The sequence below is a fragment of the Astatotilapia calliptera genome, chromosome 2, assembly GCF_964374335.1.
Source record: "Astatotilapia calliptera chromosome 2, fAstCal68.1, whole genome shotgun sequence".
In the NCBI taxonomy this organism is placed as follows: domain Eukaryota; kingdom Metazoa; phylum Chordata; class Actinopteri; order Cichliformes; family Cichlidae; genus Astatotilapia; species Astatotilapia calliptera.
The window spans coordinates 36852912-36877537 of NC_137423.1; the positions used below are offsets into that span (position 1 = coordinate 36852912).

At 39.5% G+C, this 24626-nt stretch overlaps 1 protein-coding gene across 3 annotated transcripts in view; it reads left to right on the forward strand.

The window, feature by feature from the left end:
• Window positions 1-24626, forward strand: part of glra4a (glycine receptor, alpha 4a) — a 70463-nt gene that overhangs the window by 37379 nt on the left and 8458 nt on the right. Inside the window, exons 6-10 of one of the 3 annotated variants that reach the window (XM_080289568.1) lie at window positions 2499-2636; window positions 2887-3101; window positions 4417-4566; window positions 6792-6902; window positions 11154-12111. In XM_080289568.1, the coding sequence (XP_080145694.1) occupies window positions 2499-2636; window positions 2887-3101; window positions 4417-4566; window positions 6792-6902; window positions 11154-11447 (908 nt within the window). In that variant the 3' untranslated portion in view covers window positions 11448-12111. Of the gene's footprint in view, window positions 1-2498; window positions 2637-2886; window positions 3102-4416; window positions 4567-6791; window positions 6903-11153; window positions 12112-24626 lie in introns of those variants that run through there. The other 2 variants (XM_026146219.2, XM_080289575.1) reach the window with 2 other exon arrangements.

The window sequence follows — 24626 nt, forward strand, 5'->3', positions numbered from 1 at the left end:
GTGGAGTGGACAGTTTCAAAGGTTTGGACCAAGGCACCACATTTTCTCCGCATTTATTAAAACCAGAGAGTTTGGAAAAAACGTAGAAAACATATTTGAAACCTATTAAAATGTTATGCACTGATAAAACCGAGTAGGAAGAGTATTCTCCTCTCTCAGACTTCCTTTGCCTTTAGCAGAGATAGTATCTGCCCTCATGAAACCAATTTCCAGGATATAAATAATAAAACTTTAATTTTGTGTCCCTTTTATTATATGTGACCCACCCTCTGTGCCTAGGGGTGACCCAATTTCCCTTCACAGGGACAAAAGAATTCAACTTTGGCAAAGGGTGAAATAGACAGAGCCTTCCAAAGATTCAGCTTTTATCCAAATAAGTTTAGTTTAAAGTTTTAACCGCTATCTGGATTTGTACCTGACTCGGTAATAATCAAGAAGCAGAGGGACAAGCTGAGTTTTTTTTTTTTTAATCTAATAAAATATAAAGACATTTCACCCTTCAGAAGTGCAAGAAGAGGAGACGCTCGGGTAAACAGATGTGTGCCTGATGTGGCAGTGTCTGTCTATATGTGCGTGCGTGTATGTGTGTTAGTTCTGGGGGTTACTGTATCACATCACACTGCCATTAGAGGAGAGGTAATCATTTATGATTAAAGGCCTACTGAGGATGCTGCTAGTGTACACCACCCAAGGGTGCGATCACCTTGGCTTGAGCTTAATGTTAAGAGGACATTATGGGTTTTGCTGTCACTACTAGAGCTCTCGCAACACCATCTGCTCAGCATGAGAGCGTGAGAGAGGAGAATAATGGGGGAGGAGTTTATCTTCTGAGGTTTAGAGAGCCAAGGCCACGGGCTTATACAGATATATAAACAGAGCCAACCATAGGATTCTGCCTTATTCTGACACTTCAAAGCCTCATATATGCAGCTTATACTAGTTTGCTTTGCCACGAGCCATTAATGTTCAGTAACCCCAAATCTACTTGGAAGTTAGTCTATTAGTGAAAGCCAAGACTAAAACAGGAAGTGTGAAGCATAACTGTAACTTTCATTAGGTGAAAGACTTTATAACATGAAAAAAGAGATGGCATGTGACTAATGCTCATTACTCTACCTTGCTGAGATATTCCAGACATGCTGGCTCATGAATTCCATTTTTATTGCACCTTGAAAGCTGTGTCGGTTGCGTTTTGACGTCTGTTGGCTCCGTCTGGCAGAGGAACAGAACAGAAAAGCATCTCATTATCTCAGGAAAGCATTGGTATTCCCCTTGGTTGTTGTAGCAGGATGTCTGAATGACAGTGACTTCTCCTTGTGAACGACAGAAGCGTGTTTTAGTGGTGGTGTTTTTCAGACTGGTGGTGTGGGATTGGATGTAACATCGTGAATAATTGATGTCTTTTGTAATTCAGGCCCTAAAGGGTCCCAGTAGACATCAGTATTATTTAGATGTGCGAGGAACTCCTTGCTGTTGTTGCATGCAGCATGCATTTTTAATACACCTGTAATCACGCAGCTGTGAGGAGTGTAACCCTTTTAAAAAATGATGCAAATCAACATGTGAATGTATTTGTTGTTGACTTATCCCAAGTGTTTACATCTAAGTGCTTCTCTAAACTGCGTGGCAGTCGTATTCTATGTTGTAGTTTGTGCGTTAATGGTGTGTTGGCACCAGTTTCTCAGAGTTTCTCAGGCAGATATGCTCCTCGTGTCGCCTCCTTAGTCTGTAACCTTCAAACAACCACAACAACACAACTGTTGCTGTGCAGTATGATGTGACCTTTACTGTGACAAACAGGATGGCAGAGGGTAGCTGGTAGCTGGACAGATGGGGAGAGGAGCATTACATCACCACAGCCTTGCAAGTTTCATTCTGCCTCTCTCAAAGTCTCATTAGCCAAGGTTTCTAATGTTTTCTCATGCACGGATTTTAGACCGTGGTAGCACGATCCCCTTGAAAAATTGGGTTAAGGAGGAGGAATAACGGCAGTGATAACAAGAATATTCAATAGCTGCTGAAGCAGGTTATCTGAGTTAAACAACACACAGACTTTTTTTTGTAAACTTCTGCACTTCTCGTCTCCGAACGACTAAATAATGTGCAGCCTTGTTTTTCACTACATCTTGTATTTTGTGAAGAGTGCTATCCATAACTCTGTAAAGTGCTGTTGTACTGGTGCAGTTTGGCAGGTAGTCAGTGGTAACTTGGTATTTTTGTTATAGTTTTATGGAACTTTGTCTCTTTTTAGGTATTGCATGTTCAATACTGAGTGTGTGAAGTGACGTACATTAGCAGCTGCATGCATGATGTGAAAATAGTGGGGTATATATCAGCTAAATGCTTCAAATATCAGGGAGGGTGCAAGGGAAAAACACAGAAACAAGGAGGGATTTGTTTAGAACGAGTAGAAGAGACTAAGTTGTAATTGGAAGAGCACGTTTCTCACCATTTGTGTCTGTTCTCTCCTTTTTGTGCCCCTTGGTTTCCTTTCACAGTTGGTTACACGATGAATGACTTAATCTTTGAGTGGCTGTCTGAGAACCCCGTTCAGGTGGCCGATGATCTCACCCTCCCTCAGTTTGTGCTAAAAGAAGAGAAGGATTTGGGCTACTGCACTAAGCACTACAACACAGGTGCAATAAGTGTAACCACCAAGTTACCCATGTTATAAGACTTTTTTTGCATGTCGCAGTAAGCCACATCTTATTCCAGTACACCCTGCATAATTCTGATTGCATGAAGTCTAGTAGCCTTCAAGAAAAATGTCATTTTAAAAGACAAACTTGTTTCTTACTGTATTTATATTTCAGGTCATGACACAAAAACATGAAAAACAAGTAAAGCAAAACAGGCAGTCTTTTGTCTTATGCCATCTTTCTGCAGGTCAGTTCACCTGCATTGAGGTGAAGTTCCACCTGGAACGTCAGATGGGTTACTACTTAATCCAGATGTACATCCCTTCCCTTCTCATTGTTATCCTCTCATGGGTCTCTTTCTGGATAAACATGGATGCTGCACCAGCCAGAGTTGGTCTGGGCATCACCACAGTACTTACAATGACCACACAGAGCTCCGGCTCAAGAGCCTCTTTGCCCAAGGTGAGTCCTACACTACCATTTAGAAACCTACAGCCCTGGAAAATTGTTCAAATTCAGGTGAAGTTTAAAATAAACATCAGTCTGCTGGATTTAGCATGTTGCTTTTAAAATTAGAAGATCTGAGATGGAATAAATCACATCTAAAATGTCAGCAGAGTGCAAAGAAGTAACTTTTCTGCCACAGGACCTGAAATATTATCCTCGGAAACAAATTAACAGATTTTGAAACTAATAATATTCCCAGATTTGTCCAAAAACTTAAAGTATGAGAAGAAATAGGATTACATAACGCTATCAGCTCCAGAAAAAGGTCATTGACCAAGTGAAACATATGTAATAAATGGCATTGTGAACTGAGTGTGAAAATTGTACTCTTCTGACATTTTCAGACATAAAAGTAATGCAGGATTTACAAAAACCATTAACTTTGCTGATATTACCTGACAAGACAAATCAAATGTTTCATGAGATAGCAGCAGAGAATCAATGTCTGTAAAAGACGTTTTACGTGTAATTGGTTCTGTATGAGTATAGATTTAATGCGAAGACCTTGTGACTATCACAAGAAAAGCATCAGACACACTATGTCAGCCATTTCAGATCTATACACAACCTTAATCGGCACTTATCTATTTGATGACTGCAGTTTGTCCCAGATTTGAGCTGAATTAAACTGTGCATGTACTGAATTCCTGAGACACTTCAGTGAGAGTTTGACAGAAATCAGAATTTGTCGCATCCTGTTATTACTCCTACAAAGTTGTACTGGCTGTGCCCACCAAAGTGAAGTCAATGGAAATGAAAAAAAATCTTTATTTTGTCTTTATGTGGTAAATGGACTGACATCTATACCGCACATTTTTAGTCTTTTGACTATTCAAGCCACATTTACCTATTCACAATAACATTACAGCAGCTTATTCTGTGACGACCCGCTCCACCTCCTGAGCCACAGGGAGTCATTTAAAAGAAACTGTTTGTCAATCCCTCTCTGTTTTTCCTTGCTTCTCTGTATGTATCTGTAACAGTCAGTTAAATGCTGCTCAGTTGAGTGAGTGCCTGCTCGGTTGGTGCTGCTGATGTGGTGTGACATATCTTCTCTCATGAATGACACGGCCAGGGGACTCCCCAAGCCTTAGCTGTGACCTGCCTCATGGCTATGTGTCAACAGCCCACAACCCACTGACTCATTTGAATTCTAGGCCATCCCAAAGATGTATGTCATTATAGCCCAGAGCCTGTGAACAACCCACGAAATTATCCATCAGCCTTATTGATTGGCTATTGATTACACTGTGACCTTGTCCTTTTCCAGGTGTCTTATGTGAAGGCCATTGACATCTGGATGGCAGTGTGCCTTTTGTTTGTGTTTGCTGCCCTTCTGGAGTATGCAGCAGTTAACTTCGTCTCAAGGCAACACAAGGAGTTCATCAGGCTGAGGAAAAAGCAGCGGCAGCAGAGAATAGTAAGTGTAAATGATGCAAACACACACTGCTACCAGAAAGAAAAACATACACACTTGTATTCAGTGTCACAATCTAGTACAGGGGTGTCAAACTCAAACACACAGTGGGCCAAAATTCAAAACTGGAACAAAGTCGCGGGCTAACGTAAATATTTATTGAAATATATTTATTCCTCCAGATATGAGAATGAATCTTTTCTTATGGACTCAAACACGTTTTGCTGAAAAACTGAATATGGAACAAGCAAAGCTTAATACTAAACAATATATATATATATTAGCTGTGTAATACCAGTAGGCCAGCTCTGATAGTAATTTGTTATGGCTTTGCGGGCCAAATGTAATTAGGCTGCGGGCCAAATTTGGCCCGCGGGCCAGAGTTTGACACCTATGATCTAGTAGATTCTGAAAAGCATGGATGAAGAAAGAAGACTCTCGAGTCCTCGTCATCCTATTTAGCAATGAATTTTGCCTCTTGTTGTTGTGCGATGCTGTAGATCCAGGAGCTGACAGCGTCAACACGCTACAGCTGGCTGTCACATTAAATAAGGAAGATCCAGTCTCTTCAGTTCAGCTCGTGAGCAGTGACCTGTTAGAAGATCTTGTGATCTTTTACCTCTGACACTACTTTTGATGCAAAGCAACAGGCTTCTTACCAACCTTGTGGCACTGAATTACTCTAAATCTGACTGTTATGACAGATATGAAAAGGCTATACCGATTAGTGTTGCCATCCAGTAACTACTGCAATTTCACAGAAATTCAGGTTCTTTCTTCGTCCTTGCTCTATTTTTTCATCAAATTTTGTGAAACTGGTCTCGGTAGTTTTTGAGTAATTTTACTGAGCACAGCTAAGAGTTGACTTTTACCAACAATGTACAATATAAGAATATCATCTATTTTTTTTTCACACTAAAACAAACCTATTCCAACAGGTAGACATGTAAATGACCTATGGGCACTTTCCAATAAGCCAACCAGCCTGCAGGTACACTCTAAATGTCAGTGAAACACTGAACTCCATGTATTCATAATTTTCTATCACACAATAAAGTTTGCAGCTATAGTTGGTAAGTTGCTATTAAAGGGGCACAAGCATGTTCACATTGTATGTGCAGAAGATAAATAGGCATAACTCCCATTATTAGGCTGTCCATTTGAATTAAAAGGGTAAAACTGTGATAGAGCATCTTAGCAACAACTTAGCAGTTTGGTTTGTTCTTATTAATAGTTTCTTATTTACCTGGAACGCTTGACTTTGTGTTTATTAATAGTGATCAGTCTAAAAGTTGCAACACCAACCCTCTGGAAAGTACGCCTCAGTAAGTGGTATCTTTTGGTTTTTGGTCCTGGCATATTCTTTCATCCAAAAATATATCTCCTAAACTGAATCCATATCCTGAATAGCAGTTGTTAGAGACAAGTAAGTTGACAAATAAAAGTCTTTAAAGAGTGGTAAGACAGAGATGTTTGTCTCAAGAGAAACAAACAGGACATTTTGAAAATCCCATTAAACACCTCCAAGTCTAGGCAGCCTCCTAGACCTGTGGCAGTGTTCCCTGTAAATGCAGGAGAGTCCAGCAGATTTGCAGGACAGCTTGCTTCCTGCACAGCAGAGAGAAAAGAGGAGAGATGGAGAATAATGGTCTGTAGAGAAAAGGACTTCCCCTGTTCACATCAGTTGGACAATTGCTCCCACAGAGGAGTTGGAGGGCACAAACTATACATCTGAGGGATATTGACGCCCGGCCCTGTAGTTGTAGCAGAGAGATGTTGCGAGTCTAAGGCAAACAAATCCCAGACTGACTGAGGCTTAATCAATGAGAGGCGAGATTTCAACCAGCTACTGTATACTGTGCATACCCACAGCGATCAAATGTGTAAAAATAAATACATGGATTTGTACTTCCATTTATAGTCTTTACAAAAATAACTTGAACCGGCTCCCTGAGGATTCTTTTTTTGTCTTCAAAGCCGTTTCTTTTCACTAACATCTACACTCACAGTATGTCTTTAATTAAAAGCTAAGAACATCTACTTGAGTTTGTTATTTGGACCTAAAGTTTGTGTATATAATATGAACATGATTTTTTTAAATGTATCTCTAATACTCAAAACAAATCAAAAATATAAGGTAAATGCCTTCAAATCAAATTTTTTAATCATAAAAAATGAAATGGTCAGTAACTGCTATCTCTGTTTGTCTACCATCCTTTCCAATGGAGGTATCTGCTAGTCAGCCTGGGAGCGTTGAGTCGTTGCGAAAAGCCAGTGACATCCCTGGTAACAACTCAACCTACAGGAGTCTCAATCAGCACTGCAGCGCTTGCGCCAGGGTAAAAGGAGTAAAAAATCTAACCCTGTGCCAACCCTGACCTTCCCAACCCTATTTTTGTCCATGCATCCACTTTTTCAAATTGTTTAGAGCAACTTTCACCTTAAACGTGAATTCCTGACCTCTTTTCCTGAATTAAACCCAACTTGTGCTGATCTCATCTTGTTTCTATAGTCATGTCCCTTTGACCTTTAGCTGTGGAAATCTTTGCACTTTGCCCTTTATTCTTCCCCGGTGTGTAACCTGTTTTCAGGCTCCAGGTATTCTTTCCTTGTCGAAGGAGAAGCCATGCTGTTGTATTATATGTGGAATGTGGTTTAATAATGTCTTGCTGAACAAACTTCAACTACTTTCTGGATAAATATATCATCTGGGTGGTAGTACATCTTCTCTAAAACTTGAAATGTGTCATTCAATATGATTCCGCATTAATAGTGCCTTCACAGAGGAGGAAGCTATTAGATATGGACCCCAGTACAGTAACAGATGTAAACTTTTGAATTGTGTATTGATAACAAGCTGAAACCACGGCTTCATGATGTCCAGAGAATATTTCACTTTATTTGTCAGACCACAATGCAGTTATTCACTTTGCCTCATTTCAGTTTTGATTGAGCTTGGTCTGGTCTTGGTCAGGTGGTGGTCTGTCTGGGGCTAAAGCAACAGGTGCCGACATAATCCTAACCATGTAGAAATCTTGGCCAATCAGAAGTCTAGAAGCCTGGACGGGAAAGAGTAAACACATGAAGCATAGAAGCAGTCTTTGGTCTTTTCTAAATGGAGAGACAGTAACTGCGTGTGTATATGTAAGCGTGTAAAAGCTGCATATAGTAAGACAAACAGCAACAGTATGTAGTCTATTGTAGAAATTTATCTCGTGTACACAATTATGTGGCGCACAGGATGACGTCAAAAAAGGCGCACACCTTTGACGTTGCGTGAGTTTTCGAAACTCTCCGTCCTGGCAGGAGTTTTTAAAAATCTCAAAACGCCATTTACGTGTGGACGAAAGTGTAATAAAGTGTAAAGTAAAGTGTGCGTGTTAGTCCCCATAGGGAAATAGTTCTTCTGCATTTAACCCATTCACCCAGTGAAGCAGTGGGCAGCCACCAATGCAGCACCCGGGGAGCAGTGTGTAGGGACGGTACCTTGCTCAGGGGTACCTCAGGGTAGCCGTTCAGTGGAGTCGAACCACCGACCTTTCGATCATGGGGCCACCACTCTACCTACTGAGCTATCCCTGCCCTAAAGGCCCAAACGCATAGAAAAAAAGCTTCCTTTTCAAAAGTACCCGTGTACATTTGGACATACCCTGGATTTTGTTTTTAAACGTTGTTTCTTCTCATGTTTTATTTGGTTCACTGATAGTGGTTTTCAAAAATTCTGAACCCCCCAGTGATTTATTTTTATTTTTATTGTTTGTTTACTACAGAATCATCTGTTTCTGGTGCAGTGGCAGAACAATCACTGCCTGTCATTGTAACCTTTCAGCTGTGTCCTACATATTTTCTGGACACTCTTCTTTCAGTGATACAGTCCATCCATTGACTCATCCATTTTCTTTCGCTTGTCCAATCCCAGCTCAGTGATGACATATAACACTGAAAATGTATTTCCATTGTAATAGTTTGAAAGATTAGTCCTTACTCAGATGCACATTTTATATTCAATGATGTTAATGATCTAACTAATTCTGTACCAGTGAGTAAGCATAGTTATTCACGGGTAAAATGACTAACCGATGTAATTAAAGATCATGAAACACATGAAATTTTACTAAAGCAGGAAAAAAAAATAGCTCGCCTGTTCTGATCATTTGTGTTTTTAGACAATAACTTTACTCTCCACAGAGCACAATGTGGTAATCAGAGCGGGTTCAGTTGAAGTTATGCCAGTATAGCTGCTGCGGAGAGTACAGGGCAGAGATGAGCGCCTATTATCTTTAGAGAAATGCACCATTAGACTTTAGCACATGATGTTCTGTATCGTTTAAGGTGGCAGAGGGATAATTAAGCTGTGCTAGAAGAGCAGTGTATTCCCTATCCACCTGTTGCATAGTGCAGTTTACCAGTGCAGTAGCAGAAAGTTGGTCGCAAGGTGTAAGTTTACAGTAAGTTAGTATACTTAGATGTGCACTCTTAGTATCTTTCTGCCAAATCTGTACAGTACTAAGAAACGACATTCAGCAGAGAACCAGAGAGCTGCCGGGGTCAGTGAGAGAGAAACAGAGAGAGGCGGGACACGGGGATCAGAGCTTTCAGGGCCCTTCACACTGACTACTAATCATCCAATTTAGATCCCACATCTTCACTTTCCCCTGCTAAAGTGAATCTCTCAAAGTGTCAGAGGGCTGTCAGAGTTAAGCTGCATGTCTATTAATATTCTCTTCAAAGGGCGGGAACAGTGTCTCAATAACTGTTTAAAAAAAAAGTGCATAGCCATTCATCAAAGCATAATGCCAGATCATGACTTTATTAATATTTTGAGCCATTTTATTAACATTCTGAAAGGTCTGTCATTCTGTAACTTTGAAAAGGGGATAGATGGGGGTTATTATTTTCAGAGTGGCAAAAAGAAGATGCCCTCATTTTCACTTCTTTGGTTGTTTGAATGAAGTAGATTGTTACAGATACTTTTAATCTACTTTAAACTCAACATCTTCAGGGATACGGCAGGCAAATTTTGAAGCTCTTAGGATAATCTGGAAGAAGTCACATTTTTGATAGTCAGCCTATGGACCCAAGCTCTTCTCTCTGTTCCCAGTATCATCATCAAATCCAAATGCATGATTTAATATGAAAATATCATATTTCTGGCAGTATTGTGGGCTCAGTCTATCACCCTACAGTAGACTCTAACTGTGCAAGTGGTCACATGTTACAGCTCTCACACACCAGATGCATAATTTCACTGGACAAATTTGCAACATTTATTTTTTCAGATCAAGCTTGATTTTTTTTTTCTTTTCATTTCATGAAAATAAACCGATCTGACCAGTTTAACCACTGCATTTGGCAGCAATTGCACTTGGAGCTTAAAACATACACGGATATTGAATATATGATGATACGGAAATACTGAAATAATACTGGTTTACCTCCAACCCACAGCCAGACGCTGATCCGGGTCAATTAGCTCTTTGGTATCGTTTCTCTGCCTCCTCAGATGTTCCCAATTCTGCCCCACTGACTTCCTGAAATATGTATGAAACATGATACAGCTTCAACTCTGGATCAAACCCTTCTCTTGAGACTGGGATGAACCCAGAATCTCCATTTCTTCCTTTCGTTGTTTAAAAAAAAAAAACCAGGACCAGCTTACGATCACTTGATGCAGACTTTTTTGCGGTCTACGTTTTCCGCTACGATGGAACACTTGCTGTGTTTATATACGTTACACTACGAGGTCACATCTGAAGAAGCCCGAAGAATTTTGTGTCGTTTTTTTCACAGTGCACTTGGTGTGTAAAAGCCTTCAGGTACCGGTGTTCTTTGCTCCCATTGGTAGCTCACCTCAGAGTTGAAAGGAGTTGGACTTTGTACCTGCCCGTTTCATATTGCTAGCAGTTATCTCTACTGACTGTCTGCTACCTATGCTGATGCTGATATAACTGTGGCAGCAGAAGCATGCAGCACTACAAAGTAAACTGCTACAGTTTAACAGTTTATTTGTGCTTTCAGATGATTTTCAACCCTCAACCCAGGCATGTTTTTTTTCTTCTTTTTTTTCCCCCTGTCTGCTGAATTTTTCTAGTTTTTGAAAAATCACTACTTATTTAGTTTTAAGCGAAACAGATGTTGATGTTTTTTCAGCTCTGAATCTAATGTAACAATGTTGCTTTTCAATACAGTTTTATGTATGTATTGTAAGTTTGCTTGAGTTTTGACTTCTGTTTCTCTTAAATGTAATTCTCCTAAACTTAGGCTGGTGTTATACACTTGGTGACAAATCATCACCGTTTTCAATCTCAAGGTTTTCAATCATTTTTTTCCCTTCTGTTTAAGCTATTTTATTAAAAAAAAAAACAAATGTCAGGAATTTGACAGAACATTTTAGAAAACACAACTTTTTCTTTTTTTCTTTTTGCTATTTGTTGTTTGGGTGATCTCATTCTTACACTGCGCCGCCCTTTTGTGCTACTACACCACAGACGCATTTAAGAATAAGCCACTGAGCGGAAATGTGGAAAGCTGTATGCTAATCCATGTTGACAGCGAGAGGCCAATCTGTTTTTCCCTGCTTGACTCCACAGGAGGAGGAACTGGTGAGGGAGAGCCGCGGTTTTTACTTCCGGGGTTATGGCCTGGGTCACTGCCTGCAGACCAAGGATGGCACTGCTGTGGAAGGAGCCAGCGTGTTCACCCCACCACCACCTCCAATTACCATGTTTGATGGAGAAGTGCTTCACAAGCGTTTCGTGGACCGAGCCAAACGAATTGACACCATATCCAGAGCCGTTTTCCCCCTGAGCTTTCTCATATTTAACATCTTCTACTGGGTCACCTATAAAGTGCTGCGACATGAAGACATCCATGCAAATTTGTAAAACACTCTGCCAGTCTGGGATGTTGTTGCTTGTTTGTTTGTTTGTTTTCTCGAAACCAAAACTGCCTGTCAATCTACATTACAGTGAGGAACCGTGTCAAAAGGCACATCTGCTTCTCAGAACCACTGCTAAAAATAAAAATGTTGTGCTCAGGTGCGTCTTCAGGATCTTGGACATAGAGCAGTCGAGAGAAACTAGATTATGCTGCGTGGTTTCTGGCTGTTGTGTGCATTTCCGTCTTGGATTGATTTGCCTGGATTACAGCAGAGACGAGACACTAACGGTACTTTTGGGTTCATGACCTTTGCTTCAAAAGATGGATAAATGATTTCAGCGAAGTTGGTCCCGGCTGAACAAGACATTCTGACTTGAATTTTGACACTACCCAGCTTTGAATGAATGTTTTTGAAAATATTTTTTTTAAACAACTTTAACAAATGGGTGCAAACAGTACGGGCGGGGAGGGGAAGGGGGTCTTTGATATTTCTGACTATTCAGTACGTGATGATCATTCAGTTTAAGTATCTGTAACAAGAGATTATATATAATGGTGTATAAAAGTGTATATAACAAAGCTGTTCATTATACTGCACAAAGCACAAATATGTATTTCCTTTTGTCTAAATTTAAATAAATTAAATAAATTGTTATTCTGCCAGGAAAACAGAAATGATTCTGCTTCTCTTTAACCTTGGTATTCAAATGATTCGTTTTGGGGGGTGGAGGGACAATGTAGTCAAAGAAATCAGTCACAGAATAGCTGAATCACACACAATTACTTTTCTATTGCATTCATTTAATAGCAGCCATCAGCTCTGAAACCCCAAGTGGAAAGAAATTTAAAAAAGGTTCTGAATAAAGAATTATTACAAATGTTACAGATGCAAAATCTTAAATTGACATTAAGATTGTTGGAGTTTGATTTGTGATAACATGTCACTTGCATACTAAATCTAGCAGGAACTCACTGAAAGTTTGCATAAGGGCTGCTATCCTCAGGAGTGGTTTGGAAGGTGTGGAAATTCAGGGATGCAGTAGAGGGAGAGCATCGCCAGTGAGGGAGGACGAATGGGTTTTTTAATGGGAAATCAGAGGGTTGTTTTATCAACTAATGAGTTTGAAAAGGGCTTGGTGTTCCACTGCTAATGACAATGAATTCAGAGAGGCAGCCAGAGCCTACTGTCCTTTTGTTGGCAATCCTAATCAACTCCTCTGTATTGTATGGTTCCCCTGGTAATGAAAATGCGTGTGTGAGAATCCTTTAGTGTATGTGTGTGTTTCATCTGCCTGCTCTTATATCAATAGGGTTCTGGGGGGGGTTTGTGCTTTAAACTTTACTGGGTTAAATATTATCCTATATGTTGCCATTTTTGGAATCAAAATCTAACGTACTGGATGAAAGATTTAAATAAGGAGCTACTGTTATATAAATGTAAAAAGCATTTACACGTTGGACTCTTTGCATCAGCTTGAAGGACACGTACCTTGAAGTCCTTCATACTTGCTTGTGACAGCTTAAATTTCTAAAACAGTCTGCAAGGGCATGCAAATGTCAAAAGTGTTGACTGTTGCATGCCATGGCTAATGCATTTCCCTTTAATCTGAAGCCTTTAGGACATTAGTTTGAGGAAATTTGGGGAAATAAGCTGATTTGCTTTTTTGCCTCTAGTTAATTGAGATTAGAATCCTTCCCATGTCTAACTCTATTTAAACAAAAGTCACAAATTGACACTTTACATCTCATCGGTTTAATCCATGGTGGTTGTGGGTGTTTGTAGTGGATCCCTTGGGTAAGCTAGGAGGGTTTGGACTGTGGGAGTTTACTATGGCTCATTCAATCAGACTGGCATCTGGGGAGTTTGTAATTTCTACGGTTCGGCCCATCTTCTTGTAACTTTAGGCACTCTTGAGAAGTTTTTTGTGTGATGTAAGGTGTGTTTTCCTCCTAGTTAGAGACTGTTGCCATTGATGAGTGCAGTTGCCATGCAGGGCTATGCTCGTAGATGGTGGGTCCACATGAATCCCAAGAAGAAAGCTCCGACAGCAGAACATTGCATTTAAACAAAGTATGAACACCAAGGATTGAGGTAGAGAAAAGTGTCTATTCTGTGGCTGGTTAGTGAGCAGTTGTTAACAGTGGCTAACCTGAAATAGAATATCCTGAGGTATACTGAGCTGCACTTAAAACCACCTTGCAACTGCAGGTTGCTGTCATTGCCTGTAGTTTCCACTGTGTGTGCTGTGCTGTTGATTCCTTTTGGACCATTTTAATGAGGTTTTCTGACAAATAATAATATGGTAGGAAATTTGTGCTGTACTTTTGGTGAGTAAAAATCCAGTGTTTTAACAGTCTAAGGAAACAAAACTAATAAATAAGGAAGACTGAAGAAAGTTTGCATTGTACCCATATGGCTGTTGTTTCCTTTTGCAATTTCCAGTCCAAATATGCTCTGTTTTGGCTGGTCAAAAAACCAGATCTAGTTGCATTCTAATGTAGATCTGTGTAAATTTCAGTGTTCCTGGCTGCAAAAACAACAAACATAGCCAGTTTGCAGAACCGAAAACCAATTTCTCAATACAGACATTCAGATTTTACATTGTTGATACCCACACAACAAAAGGTCAAATTACATTTTGAAACTCAAAACACTAACCAAAATTTCTCACATCCGAAACAAATAGTATCGCACAGCGTAGCCTCCTTTCATTGTAAGTCAGAGATGGAATCGTTTTGACTCTGAGGGGGGAAAACAGCATATTTGTTACAAAATAAGAAGCTTTTCTAAATCTTCAATTGACTGACACACGCAAAATAGGCCCAGTGATTTCTGGCACACTATGCTCTATTGCCTCTTCGAGAAAACAGCATGTCCGCTCAAAATGTGCATTATTTTGAGGACAGAGGAAGACTGATGGATTCCAATAAAGCAAGATCTTTGCTATGCTGGCTGGATTTGCACCCTAACTTTCATTACACACAAATTCCCAAGAGACTTTAATAAAAACCCTTAACCCATGCACTGCCACAAGGCACCAAAAAGAAAACCAAAGCCATTAAACCAACTGATTTATAAATTAGTCCCAACGGAAGAACGGACCCAAGTGAAAACATAAAATATTCATTGTTCCAACCGGATTTACATGCATCCAGTCATGTGCTATGTGTGACTGTTTATTTGAAGGCCTTCTCCAGGGAATGCTCAATGCTGACAAATGACACACATGACTTTAAGCCATGTGATTGTGTATGAATAAACATACAGTGAGCACGGGAGAAAGGAATATGCGTTTGATGGAGCTGCTGGTCATCATGTTCGAGGTATGCCTTTACTGTCTCCCTTGGGAGTGATTAACAGCTTTCCCCCCCTCCCCATTTTCACTGAATGTCAGTAGTGCCAGAGCTAAAACTGAAGAGTGCAACCTAAGACCTGCAATCAATACTCTTCTCTCATAGTATAAGCATTTCACCTGTTCTCTGCAGACAAAATTGTACGTGCCTTTAGTCGTTGGCTCTTCTCTTCAGGTCCTCATTAAAAATGTCTTAGATCAGTTGAGCAAACTGCTGTTTATCTAGTTGGAAAAAATGCTTTAGGAACCATCAAAAATAAACCTAGTGTAGCATAGATAGATGATATAATTTTAATCAGAGCTTATGAGTTAGATCACTGTTGCCAAGCATTTATCACACAAATATACCCCTGCTTGTATAAGAACCTTCATAGCAGAATGCTAGATAAAGAAATATAGCATCCAAGGGGAAAATATTGCCTTCTTTTGACAGTGATGCATTGGTGAGACAATGCTACACGTGTCACCTTTAAATATATGAGAGTAAACAGAGGAAACTGCTGGTTCCACACAACATTATGGCTGCAAATCTTGTGAATGTCACCCAGCATTTGGATAGAGATGTCCTTGCACTTTAAATACACCTTTTTCTTCCCCCATAGGCATACTTGTGAATTCAGTACTATGTAGGTGGTACAATGGTTTCATGCAAATATCCTGTCTTTCCTCTACTGATGATCCATTATACAATGACACACATGCAGCTGGATCTATGTGACTATTTGGTGCCCAGTGCGCTTTTCAGTGTATACATATTCATTATTCTTTGGGTAGTAGTGCAATCAAAATCCCCCTGACAAACACTTCAAGTGAAGGTTTAATTTCAAATCCTGTGCTTTTTCTGTTTTGTGAAATGCCGCATCCTTTGGAAATAGTGCTTCAGATCTCCTGAAAATCCACGGCAGGTACTCAAGAAATATGATATATGGAAAACGGCTAAAAGGGAGATAAAATAAACAGTGAGTTTATCATCTCCAAGTCTAGACACAGTAACTTCCTTTCAGTCAATACAACATGATACTCAATTTTACTTATATAGTGCCAAATCATCAGAAAAATTGTTTCATGTTCCTTTTATATTGTAAGGTAAAGAAGACTTCCATGAGAAAAAAAACACCTTTTTTGCACCACAGCTTTGTAGCTTTTTTAGGAGCCACTACTTCCACAGCTCGATACACCAAAAAACAGGTGATGTCGTCTTTTGTTAATGAAGAATTTGCAGCCAAATTCTTGAAACTAAATGCTGTAAGTTTAGAAAGCTGTGAAAAGGCACTGGACACAGTGTTGAAGCTTTAGTAAATAATTCAATAGACAAACCCATCAACAACCTTTTCTGCTCTTCTTGCAACAACAATGTTCAGACATTCATCTATACCCTGACATTTTTGCACATTCAAAAAACATGCCTAGCAGACAGCCTTTTAATATTAGCTAGATAGCCAGGCAAACACGTGAAGCTGGAGTCCAGCCCGGTTATATGACTCGACACTAGATGTAGCCATGATTGATGCGTCAGCTGGATCTTTCAAATACAGACAGATAGACATCCAGTCTGCTCATTTTAAACCATTCCTCCAACCTGAGACAAGAAAATATTTCTTCAAGAACACTGCAAAAGACAAAAAAACTATATTTCAAGCAGCACTGAAAAACTCCTCACTGTGTATACTTATACAAGAAATCCCATGTGGTTTCATTTCCACTAATCCCTTGCTGTGCTTCTACATTTCTGTAATTCCAACATCTGAGAGAAGCCCTACAGCTGGGAAGACTGCAGCTCAAGGTTTACATGGATAATGCTTATAGATGTATATGCACACTGCACAGTCTTTGTGTGTGAACAGGAGAAACAAGGAATTAGTCACTTCCCTGTCCCTCTGTAGAGAGAATAGGTACCAACTGAAATGATGTCAACCACAGAATTACTTCACTTTAAAAGATTTTAAAACTCCTGGGGAGAGTTTAGTTGAAGATTGAATTAGGAATGATGCCAGTTCCTCTGCATATTACAGTAGTAATACATGTAATGCAATGTATTGCATATAAAGTATGTCATCTGTGCAATGCCAGAAAGATTTATGCCAGAAAAGTAACCAGGATTAAGACAGGGGCATAAGGACATGTACATTTGATAAAAGGAGACCAGGGGGGAAGAGAACGGACAGTTTTAGGACTATTAAACCTAGAAATGTGCCTAATGCTAAGAGGTCGGGGTCAAAGATATATATATTTTCAAACCTACTTGGTTTACATCTCAGTACTTGTTTCTGCATTTCCTTGTTTCAGTTATGGCTGTTACTCATTTCCTGTTTTATTTTATTGGTTATTTGCTAGTCTCTTGTTTCAGTAGTGCTTTCTCCCCTGTCTGATTTTGACTGACTGTCTTCACCTGTGTAATTGCTTTCACTTGTGTCACCAGCTAGTTCCACTTCCCTGATCACCTCACGTGAATAAATAGTCAAGTCCTTCCCCTCAGTCTGTGTCTTGGTGTCAGTTAATTGTTAATGTGGCTCCTCACACTTGTGCTGGTAGTTTAAAATCAAACAGTGGTTAGAGGATCTAAATGCCCTCATGTACGTCATATAGCACTTAATCATGAAGGTTGGAAAGGGGAATGCATATGACTCACAAAGGGAGATTAAATGTTTGCCACACTGAGATAAGTTTGTAATCCCGTGCCATCATAGTTTTTCATCAAACTGGATGGATGATCCAACATAACTCTAACCTTTATTAAGGCTTTCAGTGTCTGACAACAGTTAAATTAAACTAACGATAAAACAACCTTAAACACAACTAAGGCAAACTGGCTTTGTAGTGTCAGTGTCTGTTAAATAAAACACAATGTCGACTCTTGTCTTGTAATTCAACATCTGAAAATTTGCTTTGATCATGTTATTATAACTTTTTGCAGTTTTTTTCAGATATATTTTTCCATTTTCAGGCAACAGTTTCATAAGAATTACATTGTATTACAGCAGCATTATGTTTATATATACAAGGAGAAACAGATACTTCTTTTAAGGGTTCACAGCACGTTGTATATTATTGTCCAAAATTGAAAAGACAATATTAATATTTACATGATCTGCATCACTTATGTTACTTATTATTTATGATTATGAGTTTTGGCCATTTAAGTTTATATTTACATTTCATTACATGTAAACACCATGTGATTAATACAAAAACACTAAAAAAAACTGTGTAGGTTTACAAAGTAATTATGGGATGATCTCCTGTCCTTTTTTAAAAAGGATGGTCTGTTGTATCCTGATGTAATAAATGTAATAAATAAACGATGTAATAAAGGAAGCACCAAAGAACTTTTTCTCATTAGTATTTAGAAAATTTGACTAGCTCATGTTTTGGATGCCATGTAGACACCTCTGGGTCAGTTCACTCAGTTAGAAACCTATCAAAGCTAAATCGATTATTCAACCCCAGCCCAGGTCTGGAACACAAAGCCAGTGCAGAAGTGTTTAAACCTACAGGCAGAGTGCTTTCCTCTGGAAATCTTTCCTGTTTATTCAAAGGACTAACTCTGTGTAGTCCACAGAGAACAAATTAGCTCATTTTTCACAAAAAAACAAACATTGCATTGAGATATTGGTTCTTTTACATACTTAATCCCATTTTCCATAACTTAAAACAAGTTTATAATTATGATCCTCGCATCTTGTTCGTGTTTCACATTGCCTTATTAAGATAAACTAAATGCAAAGAAAAAGGCAGTAAGTACCCACCAACCCAGGGCCTGACACCTGCGTCTCTGCCTCCGTTCCACCTCTCCTGCTGCTGTGCAAGTGAACAGAGGATTTTCTCCACCTCCTTCTCTCCCCTGTCTAACAGACACGACTGTCACTGTCATTAATGCCCAAGAGAGTAGGAGAGGGAGACAGTTCGCGTCCTTTTTCCGCTGCTGCTGCTCTGACACAAATCAGAGTTGGAGGTGTTTGGCTCAGAGTGGTGAACTAAGAGGGAAAATAATTATTTTCCTGTGAGACGGTGCATGTGTGAGCACACGCACGTGCCTTCGTGTGTGCGTGAGTGTGTGTTAAGACCGCTAAATGTCTCTTTGGCTTCTCACCAAAGAGATAAAAAATAAAGAGCAAAAGAGACTTACACAGTCATTCGCTGTTCTTAAGGAATGGTCATTCCTTTTATTGCTTCTATTTCTGTGACTCATAGTCAAAGTCGTTGAACACCAGAGACTTTGATACTTTGATTTTGTATGCCAGTGTTTCTAATTCATTTATTTTGTAGACAAGCATAACAGCATGCATACAGAGAAATGCTGGTTTGATGTCACTTTTCAATTAGTTTTGGGGATTACTTTTCACAGTCACGCTGCCAGTTCAGTCAAAACATTTTTTTATCATTGGAAACAGAAAAGACTTTATCCTGAAGGCCGCCTTCTCCTGAGGGCATTTATAAAGTGAACTGTAAGGTTCTTATGAATGGATGATGCAACTTTACTGTTCAATTTAAGAACCTCAAGTTCACTCCGTCTTAGTGCATCAGAAATTTAAAGAGCAGCAGACAAGAGATGCTTCTTGTTCACGCAGACAAGCAGCTGCGGCGGTCAGTTTTCTTGGGTAAAAGCCTTTTTAAAAACTCTGCAGGTACACTTCTAATCCTGGGGTATTTTTGGAATTTTAGTTGGATCCTTGGGAAACTCTAGACTCACCTGGATCTTCTCTAAAACACTGTAGAAGCACATCTTGTACAAGTACAGTGTTTTCCCTGGTAGCATGCCTTCTGCAGGTTGAGCTCAGGCTGTGGCCTCAGCAGATTCATTGTTATTGCTTATTAATGAGACTATTGTTTTTACAGAACAGAACAGAAGGTCAGGTGAACTCCCCAGCACCTGTGACACAGTCTGAACTGTTGAGGTCATCAGGGCGTTTATCTTTGGGAAAATAAAAACATGTTGGTGTTGATCACCAACAAATTTTAAATTCTTCCAGTGAACTCCAGTCATTTGCATAATTCCTGGCTTTGCAGGCCTTGCAGCAGTCTTTGGAGTTAGCTGTAACTTCTCTCTAACCTGGTGTTTTTATGGTTATGAAGGGGGTTCGCACCTTACTGTACTTTGCATCTCCATAATTTATGCTGTCTTTAAAACACTGTAAAACTCTCTGGCTTCCCCTGATTAGCCTCCAGGCAAATGCTTATTTCTGTAAGCTGATTAAAAACATGACCTTATATTTTATACTGTACTGTTTAACACTGATTGCACCTGAAATAATGAAGCTAAAACTTATCTGCCCCCAAAAAGACTTTTTAGTAACATATGGATTTAAAGAAATGCATAATTGTAATTATGGGATCTGCCTGTGCTTTAGCCGTGAGGTCGTACTTTTCAGATGATTATTAACCTTTGGATTTGCACACTAACTTTGGTTTCATGGGCATTTGGCTTTGGCACTGTATGTTTTCATGCCCATGGGTCCATGCAGACGTCTGCATGCCTGTATGTTTTCCCACTAAGACTTTCCATTAAAATGAACCAACTGTGACCTGAAGTGGCAGACTTGAAGTGAGTTATTACTTGCTGATGTGTTGCCAACTGTCCTTCTCTCTATACGCGATTAAATATCTTCAAGTCTTTAGACGAGTTTTCTTGAAATTTCTTTAAGCAGTCTTCAGGAGTAGTTCTCCAAGCTTGTTGAAGGATAGTCTTAATGTCTTGCTTGAATGTTGGCCGGCTTTTGTTCCATTTTCTACCAATAATGTTGATTGCACTCTCTGTCGGTAATTCCATGACACGAAAGTGTTTCAAGACCACTTTAATTGTCATGCTGAAAAACGAAGCCATTGCCAATCAGCTGTTTTCCATATCTGAAAATTGCATGCTGTGTGAAAATCTGATGGTACTTTGTTCATATCGACTTTGACAAGATCCCCAACACAACTGGCTGAAATGCAGCCAGCAGCAGCAAACATGACAGAGCCTCCACTGTGTTTTAGAGATGGCTGTTGCCCACCCTCCTGACCTCCACAGACATACTGATGATGATTTGAACCAAAATATTAAAATCTGGATTCAATAAAACCTGTTGCCATTGATTTTTCCATACAATTATATGTGTAATTTTTCATCTCAGCCCTTTCTCCTTGTTTTTCTCTCTTAAGCGTGCCATTGTCAAAACCAGCCTTCATTAATCATCTTAAAATGGTCATGAACAAAGATGGACTAAGAAAATAGTGAAAAGGCTGCCGTTGTCCAAAGAAAACCTTTGAAAGGCCTTCAGAAAGCCTGCAGAGCTACTGCTCAGAATCACAAATTAAAAGAAAGTCTTCTCGTAGGCAAAGAATAAAGAAATGAGGAGTGCTTAGTACTGTTTAACCAAGGACTGAAGATGAACGTTCTCACTGCAAAATGACCCAGGACTGGTCAGTGAAGTTCTTTACTGTTATTGTCTTTGTAATGCAGATGAATAAGGACATCCGGGTGTTCCCACTCACAGTGTCACAGCTGGCCAATTAGAAGTTCCTAATGAACACTCTACTTTTTGTTTTTTTACTCTAATAGTGACCATAATGTAGACAATCATCATTACGGTGGTGATGACTGAGAATATAAACTCATCAGGTTAAGTGCTTACTAAGCTCGCAAGAGGACAGTTTTCCTATAGACTTCTTTACTTCCTTTTTCTTTGCAGTCAGTTGCCCCCTGTTGTCCTTCCAGATAGACTGCAGGTTTAATGCAAGATCACACTTGCTTTTCCCTTACCTGTATCACATGTAGACTCGAAACACCCCAAAAGACACAAGTTTCACAAACAGATAAGCAGGTGATCTTGCTCATTATCACTATATTTCCTTACTTCTGTGAAAAGTTCCTATTGTCATTGTAAATATCTCGAATTTCTAAGGTCTAAAATGGCCCTAATACATACAAATGTATCTTGTAATAAAATAGATACTTCAAATAGATCTACAAATAGCATCATAAAAAAAATGTCCTCCAATTCCTTACTTGAAGGTGGCACCAGCTCTGACAATTCAAAAAGGTCATTTTCTTCTGCACTAATTAACGACGGGGCAAAGAAAAGTTCCTTCCCTAAATATCACATATCCAAACGAATGCCAAACACAGCACGGTAATGAATGCTTGGGATGTCTCTTAAGGTTAGCTTTTCCATCTTCATCTTAGCTGTTTTCAGCAGCAGGTCAAAGGTAATGCTGAATCGCTAAGACCCTGTCAGTGTGCTAATTCTTTGCTTTGTCTCTGCTCTAAATTAGTATGCAGTTTAACTTCAGACCTCTCGAGCAAAATAAGTAGACCCTTTTCTTTTTAAACAATACCACCTTATTGCATATTTTAGCAATATAACAGTTTCTGGACGAGCGTTTAAGTGATCTCTAATATTTGCCCTTGATGCATGCAATCAGTTCATATAGGAAATCTGCAACATGAATTGCTAAAACATGGTGGAGGTTCTTTTTATATTTAGCCAAGTTATTTTTTTAATATATTTAAATTTGTTTGTATGTGCTAAGCCAATTAAGAAAAACTTTGCAGCTCCAGCACACTCTAGGTTGAAGTAGCACTCGCTGACTCCCTACCTTAGATACCAAGACTATAAGAATGGTATTGCCTCTATAGCTTATCCATGAAGAGACTGCAGCACTATAAGCATTTTGTGTGCTTCACCACCTGCAGTCACAGATAACTGTGAGTGCCGTGGTAGGTCTCCCAGCCCGATTCCTGTCATCCAAATATCTGATCCTTCAGTATGAGTGTATCCTCCTTCTACTGAGGTGGGTGATCTGATACTGTTAGAGGAAAATGCCATGTACCTCAGCCTCATCTCTTGTTTTTTATCCTTACTGTTTTACATGGAACTGAAGTGGTGCAACCAGGCTATGGGTTCACAGCAATAAATAAGAAAAAAGGCTGCTTTCATGTGGTTTAAATATGGGACACGCTGTAGCTCTGCCTTATGGGAAAGTAAGTGAAGTGCTTTAATGAACATGTCACCCTGTGTTTTCTGTGTGAGGACACAGTGTTTATAAACCAAGTGCATTATGGGGAAAGCCTCTTTCTTCTAGAAATGGAAATCATCCTTTCTCCCTGTTCACAGCCTGTGGTTGCTGCAGCCCACTGGAAACAACATGACATCCAGAATCAAGGCTGGTAGCCTTGTAGTTGGGTGCTGCTGGATTTGATAAGTTGAATCTAATCCACACATCAGTGGTAGATAAAGAACAGCAGACCAGTGACAATTTTGCTACAGCAGGGCAGCTATGCTTTAGTTGCAGGGGTAGCTGTGGTTTAGTAAAGTAAAAAAATGTCATTTGCAGGTCTGTGACAGGATGTTAACTCTACTCTCTGTCATGCAGCCCCCCAGCCCCCCACACACAACTTCCTAAACATTCACACTGGACCAAATGCATATAAACAGAATTCCCACCTTACAAGGTTGATTGCCATGCAACTAGGATCTTTACATTTGAGAAGGATAGCCATCCAAATGTCAGTGAACACAAACAACTCAGAGACCGTTTGAGAAGTGACCTGCCTTGTGAGGTGCTGCTTTCAAAGCTGAGGCGTCACATCAACCTGCTTCAGCTGTCACTGCTGTCGTTGGTCCTGCAACACCTTAAGTCAGTGATAAGTAGGAAGAATGGGTTCGTGGGAATCTGCCACTGTAACACGGTGGCCTCTGTCAACAGTGTGTTGTCTGAGCAGCCTGAAATACCAGCTCGTTCTCATTCCTGGGGTGTAAAATAATGTTTAGTGCATTCACAGTGCTTCATTTGTTTATTTTTTTAATACATGTTTTTCACAAAGCAGTCTTTATTTTACTCTGTCATTTTGTTTTTAGAACTTTGAGGTGAAAAATTAATTTGATCCATTGTAAAATAAGGCTGCAACAGGAAAAATGTGAAACAAGTAAAGTGCATCGAATACTTTCCGCATGCACTATTGTTTTGGCAAGCTGTTGCCAGAAAGTGTCTTTTGGTGACACCAACCAAGTAGTTTTTAGTGCCCAAACCTAATCAGTGAAAAAAAAAAAAAAAAAAAAAAGGGAATGAAATGAATCAGTAATTGCAAAAAAGTGAAGTGAAAAACTCAAAAATCACAACAGAACATAAACCAGGGCCTCCTGTTTAATAAAGCTCAGCCTTATAAGAGATAGGCAGCACATGACACACAGCATCATGTCAAGCCTTTGAATGAGAACATATTAGAAATATATAAGCAAAGAGTTCAAGGAGTTTAAGGGATAGTGGTACTTTCTTTTCTATCTATTGTAGGTAAAGTAGGAGAAACTAGTTTTTCTGGTTTGCTTGGTTTACTTTTTTAACAGTAACTCAGAACCCGTTTGTTAGGAGCTCACGACAGGGTGTTTAATAGTTCAATGTTTAAACGTTTATTTTCTTCTACAAAACCATGTAGAAGTAAACTGGAGGTTGTCCAGAGACACACAAGGAGGGAACTTTGAAGTCAAGAGCGTCCAAGTTTAAGTCACAGGTACACTGCTTAATACCTTTTTTCTCCAGGCTATGTGATATTTTTATATATCAGCATTATAACAACCAGTGTTAATCACTTGGCTTGTCATAGGGGAGGAGATGCAATGTGTTTACTCATTACTGGCAGCTGCCTGAAATTTTAGTGGGCAAAGAGGCCAATAGTGACTCAGCAGGGCTTTCCACCTACTGTAAATATGTGATAATGCTTTCAATACCATGACAAGCAAAATAAACAAAGCAAATCTGAAAAAAAAAGACTCCTTGCTTCTGTTATCTAAGAAACACAAGTTTGATAGAAAAAGTTTACCAGATATTTCGCAAACTAGGGAACCTGATAAAATA